The 12,954-nt window shown below is 40.6% G+C and overlaps 2 protein-coding genes across 3 annotated transcripts in view; one reads left to right on the plus strand and one right to left on the minus strand.

Annotated features, from left to right (window-relative positions):
- The window catches only part of LOC109039624 (uncharacterized), a 257,088-nt gene that overhangs the window by 222,932 nt on the left and 21,202 nt on the right, over window positions 1-12,954 (plus strand). Inside the window, exon 3 of the mRNA XM_072296642.1 lies at window positions 5,030-5,117. Within this exon, the coding sequence (XP_072152743.1) occupies window positions 5,030-5,117 (88 nt within the window). The remainder of the gene's footprint in view (window positions 1-5,029; window positions 5,118-12,954) is intronic.
- Window positions 8,759-12,954, minus strand: part of LOC109039580 (protein D1) — a 35,408-nt gene continuing 31,212 nt past the window's right edge. Inside the window, exons 4-6 of one of the 2 annotated variants that reach the window (XM_072296638.1) lie at window positions 11,663-11,752; window positions 10,411-10,483; window positions 8,759-9,123 (exon numbers count right to left, since the gene is read on the minus strand). In XM_072296638.1, the coding sequence (XP_072152739.1) occupies window positions 9,000-9,123; window positions 10,411-10,483; window positions 11,663-11,752 (287 nt within the window). In that variant the 3' untranslated portion in view covers window positions 8,759-8,999. Of the gene's footprint in view, window positions 9,124-10,410; window positions 10,484-11,617; window positions 11,753-12,954 lie in introns of both variants that reach the window. The other variant, XM_072296635.1, reaches the window with a different exon arrangement.

A 12,954-nucleotide genomic window follows, 5' to 3' on the forward strand; every position in this document is an offset into this window, starting at 1 on the left:
ATCTCTTCTTTGAAATTCGTGTTTTTAAGATCTTCTTCTCTCTTCAAGAACGAAACGAGAAACCTTAAGAGGCTTCTGAAACATTAAAATGTGGCAACATTGCTAGGTTGATTTAATTAAGCCGGTGACCCAATAAATCAGCCAGGAGCTAGCGCCATCCCGGTTCATACCTCATCGATGAGCGTCCGCAGTTCAACGGTCGTTTTTTGCCACTTTTCTCTCCAGCCCCTTTCCTTTATTACCCCCGCCTTCTTTTTTACGTGGGACTACGCCCTCAATCCATCTTGATGCGCTGAAACCCCCTTTTGTTTCGTTTCGTCGACTCGCATATCAGAATTTCAGGGTCATGAGATCTTCCCACGGCTTCTTTGCGAGTCAAGTGCTATGTGTCTCTGGAAGACAAGGAAGAGTTGAAGAATGAGGGGTCAAACGGGCACGCGGGCTACATTTGATGAAACTGAGATAATATAAAAATGAAAAAAGCCGCAGATAAAGTAATAATAAAAAAATTGGCAAAAATGCAACTATGCAGATCTTTGGGAGTTTCCACCCAAGAAAACAAGTATCACGTTTTCAAAAACGGCTTGGGAAAAAAAAAATGAATTCATTCAAATTCTTCAGGACGGATTTTACTCTTTGCCTCATTTCACGTTCGCTGTGTCCTCCACGGAAATGTCTAAAGTTACATCATTAAATTGGTAGGATCAAAGAATAAGATCCTAGGGGGATTTAAAATGGTGAAAAAAAGTTAGGATCGAAAAGACAGTGATCCATTCTCCTTTAAAGAGATCCGCTAAGTAATATCGACTTTGATTTTTGAAATGTCCATATCTAATCACACTGAGCCTAAGCTTTTATTTAAGCTTTCGTCACAAAAAATTGTCATTAGAAAGTCACAGGTTCTTGCGGTCCTTCGAAAGAGGGGAATAGTGGCTTCGTGATATTTTGATCCTACATTAGGACTTTACTAGCCGTTCTGGGCGCGCTTCGCGCGCCCGCCACGTCTAGCCGGGGGGCTGCGCCCCCTGGACCCCCGGTCACTCGCTACGCGAGTGACATTCGGCTCGCTTCGCGAGCCGATTTTGTAGTGGTTGCGAATTTTTTAACACTTTATTATGAAGATTTCATAGAAAACATTATTGAATTTTCACTCCACAATTGACTTGTAAAATAATAATGACGGGCCAAGAGATAGACTGTATCTTGAAATGGACGGTTTCCACTTAGCAGAAACAGCCAACACCACGAGAAAATGAGGAACGATCTTTAGCCACTTTTTTTTTTTTTACTGAAAAAAAATTACTGAAATTTTAGTTGCGCTTCCTTAAATGATAAGTATTAATATAAATTTCCCCTTTTTACAGTGTTGTTAAAATAATAAAAAGTTACCCAGAGGGAAATTTCATTTATATTCCCGGTGGGCCTGCTACTCAAAATTTGAAAAATTTGCCGTTATTCAATTGAGCTGGGCCTATATATGAAATCCCACAAACCCATTAAATTTACATTGACAGGTCGGGAGTTCGTCTTATGACGCACAATGTCAAAAAACAAATTAATTGTGTCGCCAGACAACACGTCCTGCAATACGTCATCAATTAAAGCTGGATTCATGCTTATTTTATCAAAACTATCCTCAGAGAACAAAGGATAGGAAAAGAAATATTAGGACAGAAAGGAAAAGAAAAGACAGAGAAACGCAGAAGAGATTCAAGAAAAGCACAGTATAACAGAGAAAAAAAAATAAAGAAAAATAACAAAGGAAACGACACCACTAGGGTAATCTGAGCTCAGGTGCGTGTGAGCATTAGCAAGATAAAATAAAAACAGATTTGAGAAAAACACAGCAGAGAACCAAGGAAAACACAGTTAAGCAGAGAAAATGTACTGTCAAATAAATAAAGAAAATTACTATCGAAGAAATTCTAATTATTCGGAAAATAATTAGCTAGCGTAATCTATGCGTAGCTGCGTGGGAGCATGAGCGAGATTTATCATCAACTGACCGCTGGCCGCTAGGTACCCTGGTATGTACTTGGGTGGGCGAGCGACAATGCGTAAGCGGTAGCATGGTTTGATTGACAGAGGAGTGGGGAACGGTCAGACGTAGGGGAAAGGTTCAGGCTGAACCTCAGGTCAGTCACCGGGTGGGGAAGAGAGGCGGGGAGGGGACACTTCCCCTCGAGTGAAATAGAAAAAGGCAGAATCCTTCGAAGTTTATATTAATGATGATGATGTAACAACTAGTCGTGATTAGCTCGCTTTGCAAGCTGACACGTCTAGCCGGAGAGTGCCCCTGGACCCCAGTTCTTCGCATCGCGATGAACGTGCGACTCGCTCCGCGAGCCGCCACCGCCTCGCGTAGTTTTAGTGTATTTTCCGAATAAAATACACTATTGCATTCTCCCATGATGTCGGACCCAGACCCGAGACCTTGTGAAGGGGGACCCGATCACGGGTCGTAGATCACAAAAATATATGCCATTCAAATTCATGTGAACATCATTATTGCTTGGATCCCGGGGCATTCGGGAATCATCGGTAATGAAACAGCGGATATTATTGCCAAATCTTGTTGTAATCCAAATGGTCCCCCTCTACCCACACATTTCGTCCCTTCACAAGATCTAAAGAAAGCGCTCCAGTCTCACGGGGAAGTTTTGGACAAAATTTTCTTCGCACTGTGGGTCAGGGGGAAGAAGTTTTTGAACAAGCTTTTCGTCGCTCAGTGGCTCAGGGGAAGGAAGATTTTGGACAAACTGCGCGTCGCACGTTGGTTTCGCAAAGCGAAAAACCGAGGTGTGTTGGTACATGTAGAGACCTAAAGCTTTAATATGCGAGAATCCGAGATAAATTGGTGCAATAGTCGCCGAGGTTGAAGGAGGACAAACTCTTAACAGTCGGAGAGACGAACATATTTCGTTAACAACTCGAGGTAAATTTTGCAACGTCGGTTTCGCAGATCGAAAACCGAGGATTGTTGGTACATTTAGAGACCTAGAGCTTTCATATGCGAGAATTCGGGGTAACTCGGTCCAACAGAATGGCAGAGAAGAATGGCATCTGGGAGAGAAACTGCTTCAAAATCGATACCTACTTGGGTGGGAGAAGGAGTGCGGAAAGCTGGAAGCTTATCAAAGGCTTACGTAGGGATTGAAAAAGGGACATTTTATCACCGGTGACTGTAAAACAATGCGGAGACTATTTTAAAAATTTACAGACGCAAAGGCGATCAGAGTTTCAGGGAGAGAGTACAGCAAATGAAGAACCAGGAGATGATGACTCTTTGCATGTTCCTTATGAAGAAGTCGTGAAGGCCATCAAGTGGTTGAAGAGTCGCAAAGCGCCCGGATCGGGAGGAATACCAACGGACTCAATAAAGTGTAGAACACGCAAATTGTTCTTGTGTATTCGGGACCTGATCAGCCCCCCCCCCCCCCCTCACATGGGGGGGGGGTTGCCGGGACTCCAGTCCGGGGCCCGGCAGGGCCTCCCAGAAGCACAAAAGTTTCCATTTGTATTACCAATCTGCCGGCAAAAGTAAAGTAATTTTGTTGATTGAGATTTTGCTCGAGACCCAGACAGGCTTGCGTCGGCCCCTGGGATAGGCTATCCTTTGCCAAAACTTTGTCCCCATCTAATTGCAGATGTATATTTTTTTTGTGCAGTAAGCTGAATTTTTAATGTTTTTATCCCTTCTATTTTCCTTTTCTTTCATCAAAGGTAAAATTTTACCCAAGTCAGAACTATGACAAAAAGTATAAATTTACATTGTTTAAATGGGAGAATTCGCAACTTTACCACGTAATATTACAAAACCTGGGCCATATTTTGAAAATCTGAGAAAATCTGAAAAGAGTTGGCTTATCTAGAGACAATTGCCCGTCGATAGCCGCAAAAATCATTAAAATCGGCCCGGTAGAACGCTGGAACTAAGCGTCACCAGTTACGCAAAATTAGGAGGTCTTGGAGCTTATATATATGATTATGGGCGTCGAAAACAACATAGTGCATGACATTTTCACAGAACAGCTTGTCTGATACGGGCATGTGCAACGGATGCCAGATGATAGGTTGCCTAAGAAGGTTCTGGATTGGGTCCCCCGTGGCAGAAAGCGTAGAGGACGCCCTGCCAAATCGTGGATTGAGGGAACAAGGCAGGAAATAAGGAGATACGATCTGCCGGAGGAGCCCTGGAAGGATCGCTATCAGTGGCGGTTGGGTTTCGCAGAGCGCCCAGAAGCGCTGGGACTAGTTAGTAGTAGTAGTAGTAGTAAAAAATATTGATTAGGATTTAAATGCAATCGGATCAGATTGGCCGCAATCGTCTGCACATCCTCATCCTGTGTTTACCGCACGGATACTGAGCGCCTGGAGGTGACGGGAAACTCATCGACTTCGGCGCGGGAGAAAGGACCTCCTGAGCGTCTTGTTATTCCGATTTTTAAAAATTTGGATTTAAATTAAAGCTGAGAGTATACCTCATATGTGCATATTATCGGATTTTTCGTACCTCTGGTAATTTTGAAATGAGAACAAAACGCGCAGGACTTTTGGGATTATACTCGTATGTCATCAATGGGCGACAAGTTCCGTTCAAATTCGAAAATTCCGTACTCTGAGCAAGATGTATTAGAATTTTAAGCAGCTTTCACTCGAAATTATGGGTTTTAGATTGCAAACTTCAAATTTACCATTGTTTACTATTAATCTAGCTTTGAAGTAACTAAATCACTCGCAATTTTTTTTTTTTTTCTCTCAAGACAGTAGAGGGTTTTTGGTTGAAACATTGAAATCCAATTTTCTGGTATGACTCGACTTGAACAGCTCTGGAACTAAGAATTTTGCCTCCATGAACTAAGAGGCTTAATTATTATACGTGGTGGGTGTCACATTTCATGAAAGTATATCCCTAAAAAATCATTATTATATTTGTTTCATCTTTTATCTTTTATTATAACCCATCTTAGCTCTGTTGGTTAAATATATATACCATTCTAACTCAGAATGTATTTTGGTTTCTTCACAGAGGAATACTTAACATGCAACGTTTGCGATCGGTCGTTTTGTACTCAAAGACAGCTTGATGCTCACCAGCAGAAGAAGAGGCATTTTGGGTAAGTTGTCTAACTTATACATAAACAGGGTGTTCCAAAAGTCCCGCTCCCCCCTTCTAACTTTTGAGCGGTTAGAGATAGAAAACGAAACTTTGGGAATGTTTCTATCTCAAAGAGGACCATCCTATAGGGGGGTCAAACTTTTGCCCCTCCACAGGGGAAGGGGGGCGGAGGTGCTCCCTTTTTTTTCAAGTAGTAACCCCTATCTTGTAATACATCATTGAAAAGAACATGGAAAACTGAGAATTTTGGCGCAAACCGCAGATAAATATTTTAATTTTTGACCGAGTTATGATAGGTCAAAGGTCAGATTTGACATATTTCCAAAAAATCATAACTTTGGTTCAAATTATCGTGAAGAGGAAAATAAAACTGGAAAATTTACCAAATTGTAATCACTTTAAAGTAAACAACATAGAAATCACTTCGAACTAATTTTAAGGGAGGGTCGGACCCCCAAATATGTCGGTTTAAAGATCATTCGATTTTCCCGCAAAATGACCATTCCCCAACTTTGCCTCAACATTAACCGAGTTCAAAATCAGTTCAACATTACGTTTGCAAGCCCCCAAATATCGGAAGCAAAAAAAAAAAAAAAAAAAAAAAAAAAAAAAAAGAGAATTTTACGCTCAAAATCACTGTAATTTTCGTTTTTTTAAGAAATTTTCCCGAAATTTGGGGCCTTGCAAACGTAATGTTGAACTAATTTTGAACTCAATCAATTTTGAGGCAAAGTTGGGGGAAATTGGCTCATTTTGCGGGAAAATCCAAATGGAATGACTGGTCCATGAGAAATACACGGGAAAAAGACGTCAACTTCAAAGGAAGATTTCTCGCTTGAAACGCAAAATGCTCTGGGTGGTTGACATTTTCTTAATCCTCAGATATCCAACTTCAATTCTACCAAAAAGATCTTGCGCCTTTTTGCGACTATCGGAGGTATTTGAAGTTAAAGTTTAGGTGTTTCACGTTGCTTTTTCATTGTTAAATTAAGGCTATAATTCGAGGTTGCCAACTTCAAATAAACTGTTCTCGAAAAATACGCAAAAAATCCTGAGATATAACATTTTCTTACTCCTCGAGTGTTTTACTTTGATAGTGCCAAAGCGTTTCCTTTTGTCGGTGCTACTATCTTCATTATTTAAAGTTAAGCGTCTTTTACCGATTTTTGTCCGCATCGTTCATAAGGATGCCGCACTGTGCGTCGTCTTGTTTATTACTACAACTTCGAGCCCTTTCTTCTCAGTCAGCCGTTTTGGGCTTTTTTTAAATCTCACAAACGCCGTGGCTTGGTATGATCTAAGTAAGGCCCACTTAGTTTCAAGGGAAATCCTGGATCATGCCACGGCCACCACGGCCCATTGGGCCTATTGGCCGCATTGGTCCCATTTGCGCCATTGCGTTTGCGAACGGCAACGCTATGATGGAATCCGGAGGGCTCACTCTCAGCAAACGTGACTGTTTGTTCCCCCGTCTCACGCTGCCGGCAAGAATTTTGATGGGAACGTCAACCCGAATTGAAAATTAGAGATGAAACGCCCGAGACAGATACTCGAGGGGTAATTTGAATGCGAGCTCCCGCAGCTTTAAGGTACTTTGGAGTATCTCCGACCTCCGTAGTGGGGGTTTGAATGAGACAAAGGCCGTTTTAGCCCCATTTAGACACGATAAGCTTCGTCACTCGACTTAATCACCTATAGGAGACGTTTGAGATTCAGCCCGGCTCACGTCACTGACGTGTTTCCTGCATTGGAGTTGACACGCGGCAATGTTGACGGATTATCAAAGGAATTTAAATAAACCAAGTTGAATCGGGTGCCATCGGGCAATAATAGTCTGTCTCCTATTCTAGGTAAAATCGTCTAGGTGGCTCTAGCTTAACGTCACCTGAAAGGTGCGGCGCGGCGGCGCATCGCGAAAAGACAGATTATGTTGGCACCAAACTATCCGGCGCCTTGATTTTTCAAACAGAATTTATCTGTTAAATGGAACAATCCATTTTGATGCATTTGGAATACTGAGCATCGATAATTTACATCAATGGTAAACACTAAACAGGGTGTTCCAAAAGTCCCGCTCCCCCCTTCTAACTTTTGAGCGGTTTGAGATAGAAAACGAAACTTTGGGAATGTTTCTATCTCAAAGAGTACCATTCTCCAGGGGGGTCAAAACTTTTGCCCCTCCACAGGGAAAGGGGGCGGAGGTGCTCCCTTTTTTTTCAAGTAGTAACCCCTATCTTGTAATACATCATTGAAAAGAACATGAAAAACTGAGAATTTTGGCGCAAACCGCAGATAAATATTTTAATTTTTGACCGAGTTATGATAGGTCAAAGGTCTTTGACATATTTCCCAAAAATCATAACTTTGGTTCAAATTATCGTGAAAAAGAAAATAAAACTGGAGAATTTACCAAATTGTAATCACTTTAAAGTAAACAACATAGAAATCACTTCGAACTAATTTTAAGGGAGGGTCGGACCCCAAATATGTCGGTTTAAAGATCATTCGGTTTTCCCGCAAAATGAGCCAATTTCCCCCAACTTTGCCTCAACATTAACCGAGTTCAAAATCAGTTCAACATTACGTTTGCAAGCCCCCACATTTCGGGAAAATAAAAAAAAAAACAAAAAAAAAAGAGAATTTTACGCTCAAAAATCACTGTAATTTTCGTTTTTTTAAGAAATTTTCCCGAAATTTGGGGCCTTGCAAACGTAATGTTGAACTGATTTTGAACTCAGTTAATTTACTATCAAAGTAAAACACTCGAGGAGTAAGAAAATGTTATATCTCAGGATTTTTTGCGTATTTTTCGAGAACAGTTTATTTGAAGTTGGCAACCTCGAATTATAGCCTTAAGTTAAAAATGGAAAAGCAACGTGAAACACCTAAACTTTAACTTCAAATATCTCTGATAGTCACAAAAATTCGCAAGATCTTTTTGGTAGAATTGAAGTTGGATATCTGAGGATTAAGAAAATGTCAACCACCCAGAGCATTTTGCGTTTCAAGCGAGAAATCTTCCTTTGAAGTTGACGTCTTTTTCCCGTGCATTTCTCATGGACCAGTCATTCTCGACCCATTTCCCACCCACTTTCTACCCAACTTTTATGTAGTTTTGAGCAAAAAATTTGAAAACAAACCAGCATTGTGAGTCAGAAATACCTTTAAGATGACAAACTCCAAAAAAAATGTTCACATGTCGAGTTCTTAATTTTTGAGTTTTACCCACAGAGGGCCGTACTGTGCGACGGCTCCAACGTTAAGACGTTGGAGGGCGTTCACCGTAGCACCTCGTCAATCTCAGTATGTAAAAGTGGTTTTGCGCGGACGGAAGAGAGCGCTGCAAGACGCTGTTGAACTAAACGTGGAGTGTAACCTAGGAAACTTGAACTCACCTCGAATTATCTACGCGCGGAACTGCGGAAGTGTCGGTTCACCTGTGCCGTAGTATCGTTTTTGAAGCGGGAAGCTTAAAAAAACGCAAATTTCTTACGCAGATTGGGAAGTTATGAGTGCATTTCAGACTTTGCCAATGCGCACATCGTGATTTTTGAGGCATTATCTATTGGAAAAAATTCTTATATTTGCTTTAGCAATCGTTCGCAACAGGCCCATTGTAAAGCATTTAATAATAAAAACATTGGGGAGGAAATCCTTAAGGAGCTCTCTTTATTTCGACGTGAAGTGTTCTTTGCACACAAAAAGTTATTGATCATATTATAGATTTACGAACAATTTCTTATCTTTCTCGTTGATTTTTCTCTCTTTTCAATGGCAGTTTTTCTTATTAATCACGCTACTGATTTGAAAAACTTCATAGGAGATTCTCAGTTTTACTGTCTTATTGTTAGTTTGCATTCAAGTGTAACATAATACATTTTCATGTCAAAAGTGATTTACCCAAGTAAAAGAAATTAATGGCGTATAGATCGTAGAAGGATAACCTCAACTCGGCTAATATCATGGTTATATTAACTCCATATCTGTCCAAGGTTGAGTTATACCTAGAAAAATATAAAATTCTAATTAATTTAATTTTGAGCGTTGTATTATAACCGTGCAAGAAAAGTCAATATTCATTTCTTGAAATGTGTTGATACCCAATCTTGATATGTAAATTTAAAAATCACCGGGTTTAACTGCAAAAAAATGGGTTCAGGGGCTGAATAAAAATTGCGAGGCATCATAAAATGGTTCAGCTGCGACGTTACAATTCGATAAATGAAAGTATGCGAGTGACGAGAAGTAGACATTGGAAAATTATACGCAAGCACATAAGAATACTAGGGGCTATAGGCTACACCCCCTGGCCGCTATGCGGCTCAACCTCCTGAAGGCGCTCTGCGCCATAAAGGGGTCGCTTCACGGCCTTATTTTTTTCCTCCTCTCCATGTTGGTTTTACTTTTCTCCTAATAAATTACGATTTGAGGTATATTTCACTTTTAAAATGAAATCGGTTTTGTTTTTGATAAGTAAAGAGGATTGGTTAATGAACTATTGCAGAAAAATAACGAAAGATGATTAGGTATCAGGTCATAATTAAACGGTTCAAGTGTCAGGAACCGAACCCACGACCCGAGTCTACATGGAGGAGCGTTTGTCTCTTTCGACAACTCGGCCACCGCACAGCTTAGTTAATCGTCGTTGAATCTTGTTTTAATAGACAAGAGCTAATGCGCAGGCCACTCGGTGACTGCGCAACTTTCTCGGCCACTGCGCACCCTTCTGTGCATAGGGGTAGCAGTTGCGGAGCATTCTGTGAATTCGCTCTCTTTTATAACGTAATTGTAGAAACACCTGAGTCCTACTTCCAAAATCTGATCAGAGCGGGCTTATCTAGGGCCTACTACCTGTCGATAACCGAAAAAATAATAGAAATTGGCCCAGTAGAACGCTCAAACGAACTATGACAAAAAATAGACAATCGTTTAAATGGGGGATTTTGCAACTTTACCACGTAATAAAGAAACGTGGGTCATATTTTCAAAATCTAAATAGAACGGGCTAATTTAGAGACAATGACCTCTCGATAGCCGCAACAATCATGAAAATCGGACCGGTAGAACGCTGGAACTAAGCGTTATACCAGATATGCAAATTTAGGAGGTCTCGTCTCGGAGCTTATAGTATAGATTTTGAGAATCTCAAAGTTGACTTATTCAGTTCGGATACACTCATGACAATCAACTTTTAGAGTAGGTATACCTTCGAAAAATATTTACCCTTAATAATTCTAATGTATTCTTATTGTAATAGTGCTCGCCATGATAATTTGTGTAAAAAGACGTACCTTCGTGGTGTACATATGCTTTCCGGCAACAACGCTTTTTGTAGAAAAACTAAACAAACGTATCTATGAGGATCTATAAAACAGAAGAAAAAGATAATACAGAAATTTTGCGAGGCCGATGAAAATCCTCAGATCTTAGCAATTAATGTCTTTCGTGCGATTTTGAAGAATGGACATAATGACATAAACTTTAAGCCGGAACTCGTCCAGTATGCAGATGAGGGTAAAATGGCATTTCTGATTTTTTTCAATGGTATCAATTGAGGGGCTTGGAGAACAAGGCACACTAGTGCAGTTTTCGAAAAAATTGAGGTATTCATGAATTCAACTAAAACTAGTTCGGAAGTATATTCTGTGAAAATTAGACGACTAAAATCCAACTTTAAAGCATCAAAATGTTCGTCTAAACTTCCTATGCACCTCAAGGCTCCATGTAATTTTGAAACTTTAAACACGTATAAATTGAAATGGCAAAAACCGCACTTGTGCGCCATGTCCTTCAAGTCCCTCAATTGTTGTTTCTGAGACAGTAATGAGGAAAAAAGTTGACACATTATGGTACTATGTCTTTTTTATGCCTGCGCGTGACTAAAATAGTGAAATTATATGGGGTTTTTTTCACAACCTTGACGTGTGTAAAATCGGAAGAGTAAATTCTGTTTTTGAGTGTCTAGTTAACTAGTTAATCCTCCGCAGCCGTTGTGCAGCTCAATCGCTCAATCCTTCATAGGCGGACCCAGAAACCTCAAACGGAGGGGAGAAGGGGGGCGTGAGGGTGGTCCGGGAACCTTCCTCAGAAAATGTTTGATTTTTTGAAGCAATTAATATGCATTTGAGTCCATTTAATCATGAATAATTACCAAATGTAAGCGGCTCTCCTTCCTCTTTCCTCCGTTCCTTCCTTCTCTCGTCCTCTCTTTCTTTTTCTCCTTTCTTTCAGGTGAACAGGGGGACGGATGTCCCCAACACAAAAATGTAAAAACAGAGGGCTAATCTAAAGCCTACACAAATGATTGAGGGTTTATTGGCCCGGGCACATGTATAAAATGAAATCAGAGTAGTAGAAGAAATTTAAGGAATAACAAACTAGGAATAAGAATTCGGCAGGTGAACAAATTGAAGTAAAAAGTAGCTGCAATGCGTTTAAAAAACTAAAAAATAAACGATAGACCAAAAAAAACTTTAGATATAGAGCTTTCTTACGAACCGAAAGAAGGTGGGTCGGGACTCAGGTATTCGGCCAGATATATACCTTTTTTTATATCGTTTTGAGGAATATTACACAGCAACAAATGGAGTATTGATCGGAAAATCGGCAATTCAGGACTCGGAGGATCGATATCTGAAAGGAATGGAAAATAAAATATCCTTCAAGTCTGATACACTCAGGTCTTCTGGACCCAAACCTTGCCATAACTGGATAGGGTTGAGTATTAGGGTCATGGTCATACCTATACCTAAATAAAGAGTTTTGAGAAAACGACATTACATGTGCAATAGCTCAGGAATCCACACAAATAACGAATGCGAGAAGGACGCTTTTGAAATAAGATGACGGAGAAAGTAAAGGAGGAAAAGGGGAAAATGATAAAGAGGATCAAAGGAGAAGAAAAAGAAGAAGGAGAATTTAGGGAGGAAAAAGCAGAGGATGATGACGAGCGAATCTATACGCAAGCATACTAGGACTGTACTCTAATCGATCCTTAAACAAATTTATGCATGAATTATACCTTCGTCAAATTGTTACTCATATTAGAAAATAAAACATCAGTTGGAGTATGCAACGTTGCAATCGGAGGTAAACACTTTTATTTTTTTATTTTTTTTTTTATTTTTTTATTTTTTTTGCGTGCAAACGCAATGCAGGCATCTCGAGATAACTATTCGACCCAGGTGTAGACGTATTGCCGCTAGCTGGATTGAAGGCGCTGCACCTTGCGAAGATGACTCGACCGCTAAACCGTGATTCGCACCCGGGGTTGCACGACGCTAAAGACGCCGAAAAATTAGGATACGCGTCATTAGACTTGACTCTTTGCCCGGCACTTACGATGATTAAAGGAGGGGGGGGGGGTGTATATTAACTGCATCCGTCTTTCAGTATGTGTGGATTACTACGTGCGAAGCACGTACGGGCCGCTAGTTATAAATAAGGTATTTCTGAACATTTATGACAGAGATGAGCTTGGAGTCGATTCTAGATGAAAGAGACGCATTGAAATAAACTCTCCATCAAAAGATGTATAATTACATGTACGCGACGGACATTAACATTTTGCCTGGTCCAGTGGGGACCGATCCGTGGACCTTGCGAACTCTAGGCAGCTGCTTAGTCAACTAGGCTGCGGATTGATGTACTTAAACTTAGAGTCCCTTTATACATACATAAAGCCGCTTTTATAGCGCCGCCTCGCGCTCTGCGACGCCCAATCGCCATTGCCCCCTATCCTCCCAGAGATCATCAGGCAACCGTTTGTACCGAGGCAATTGTTGAGAGTCCCTTTATACCCAGAGTTAAGACATCTCGATTATCAGCTGGCCTGG

This window comes from Bemisia tabaci, chromosome 1 (genome assembly GCF_918797505.1).
Source record: "Bemisia tabaci chromosome 1, PGI_BMITA_v3".
NCBI classification, from domain to species: domain Eukaryota; kingdom Metazoa; phylum Arthropoda; class Insecta; order Hemiptera; family Aleyrodidae; genus Bemisia; species Bemisia tabaci.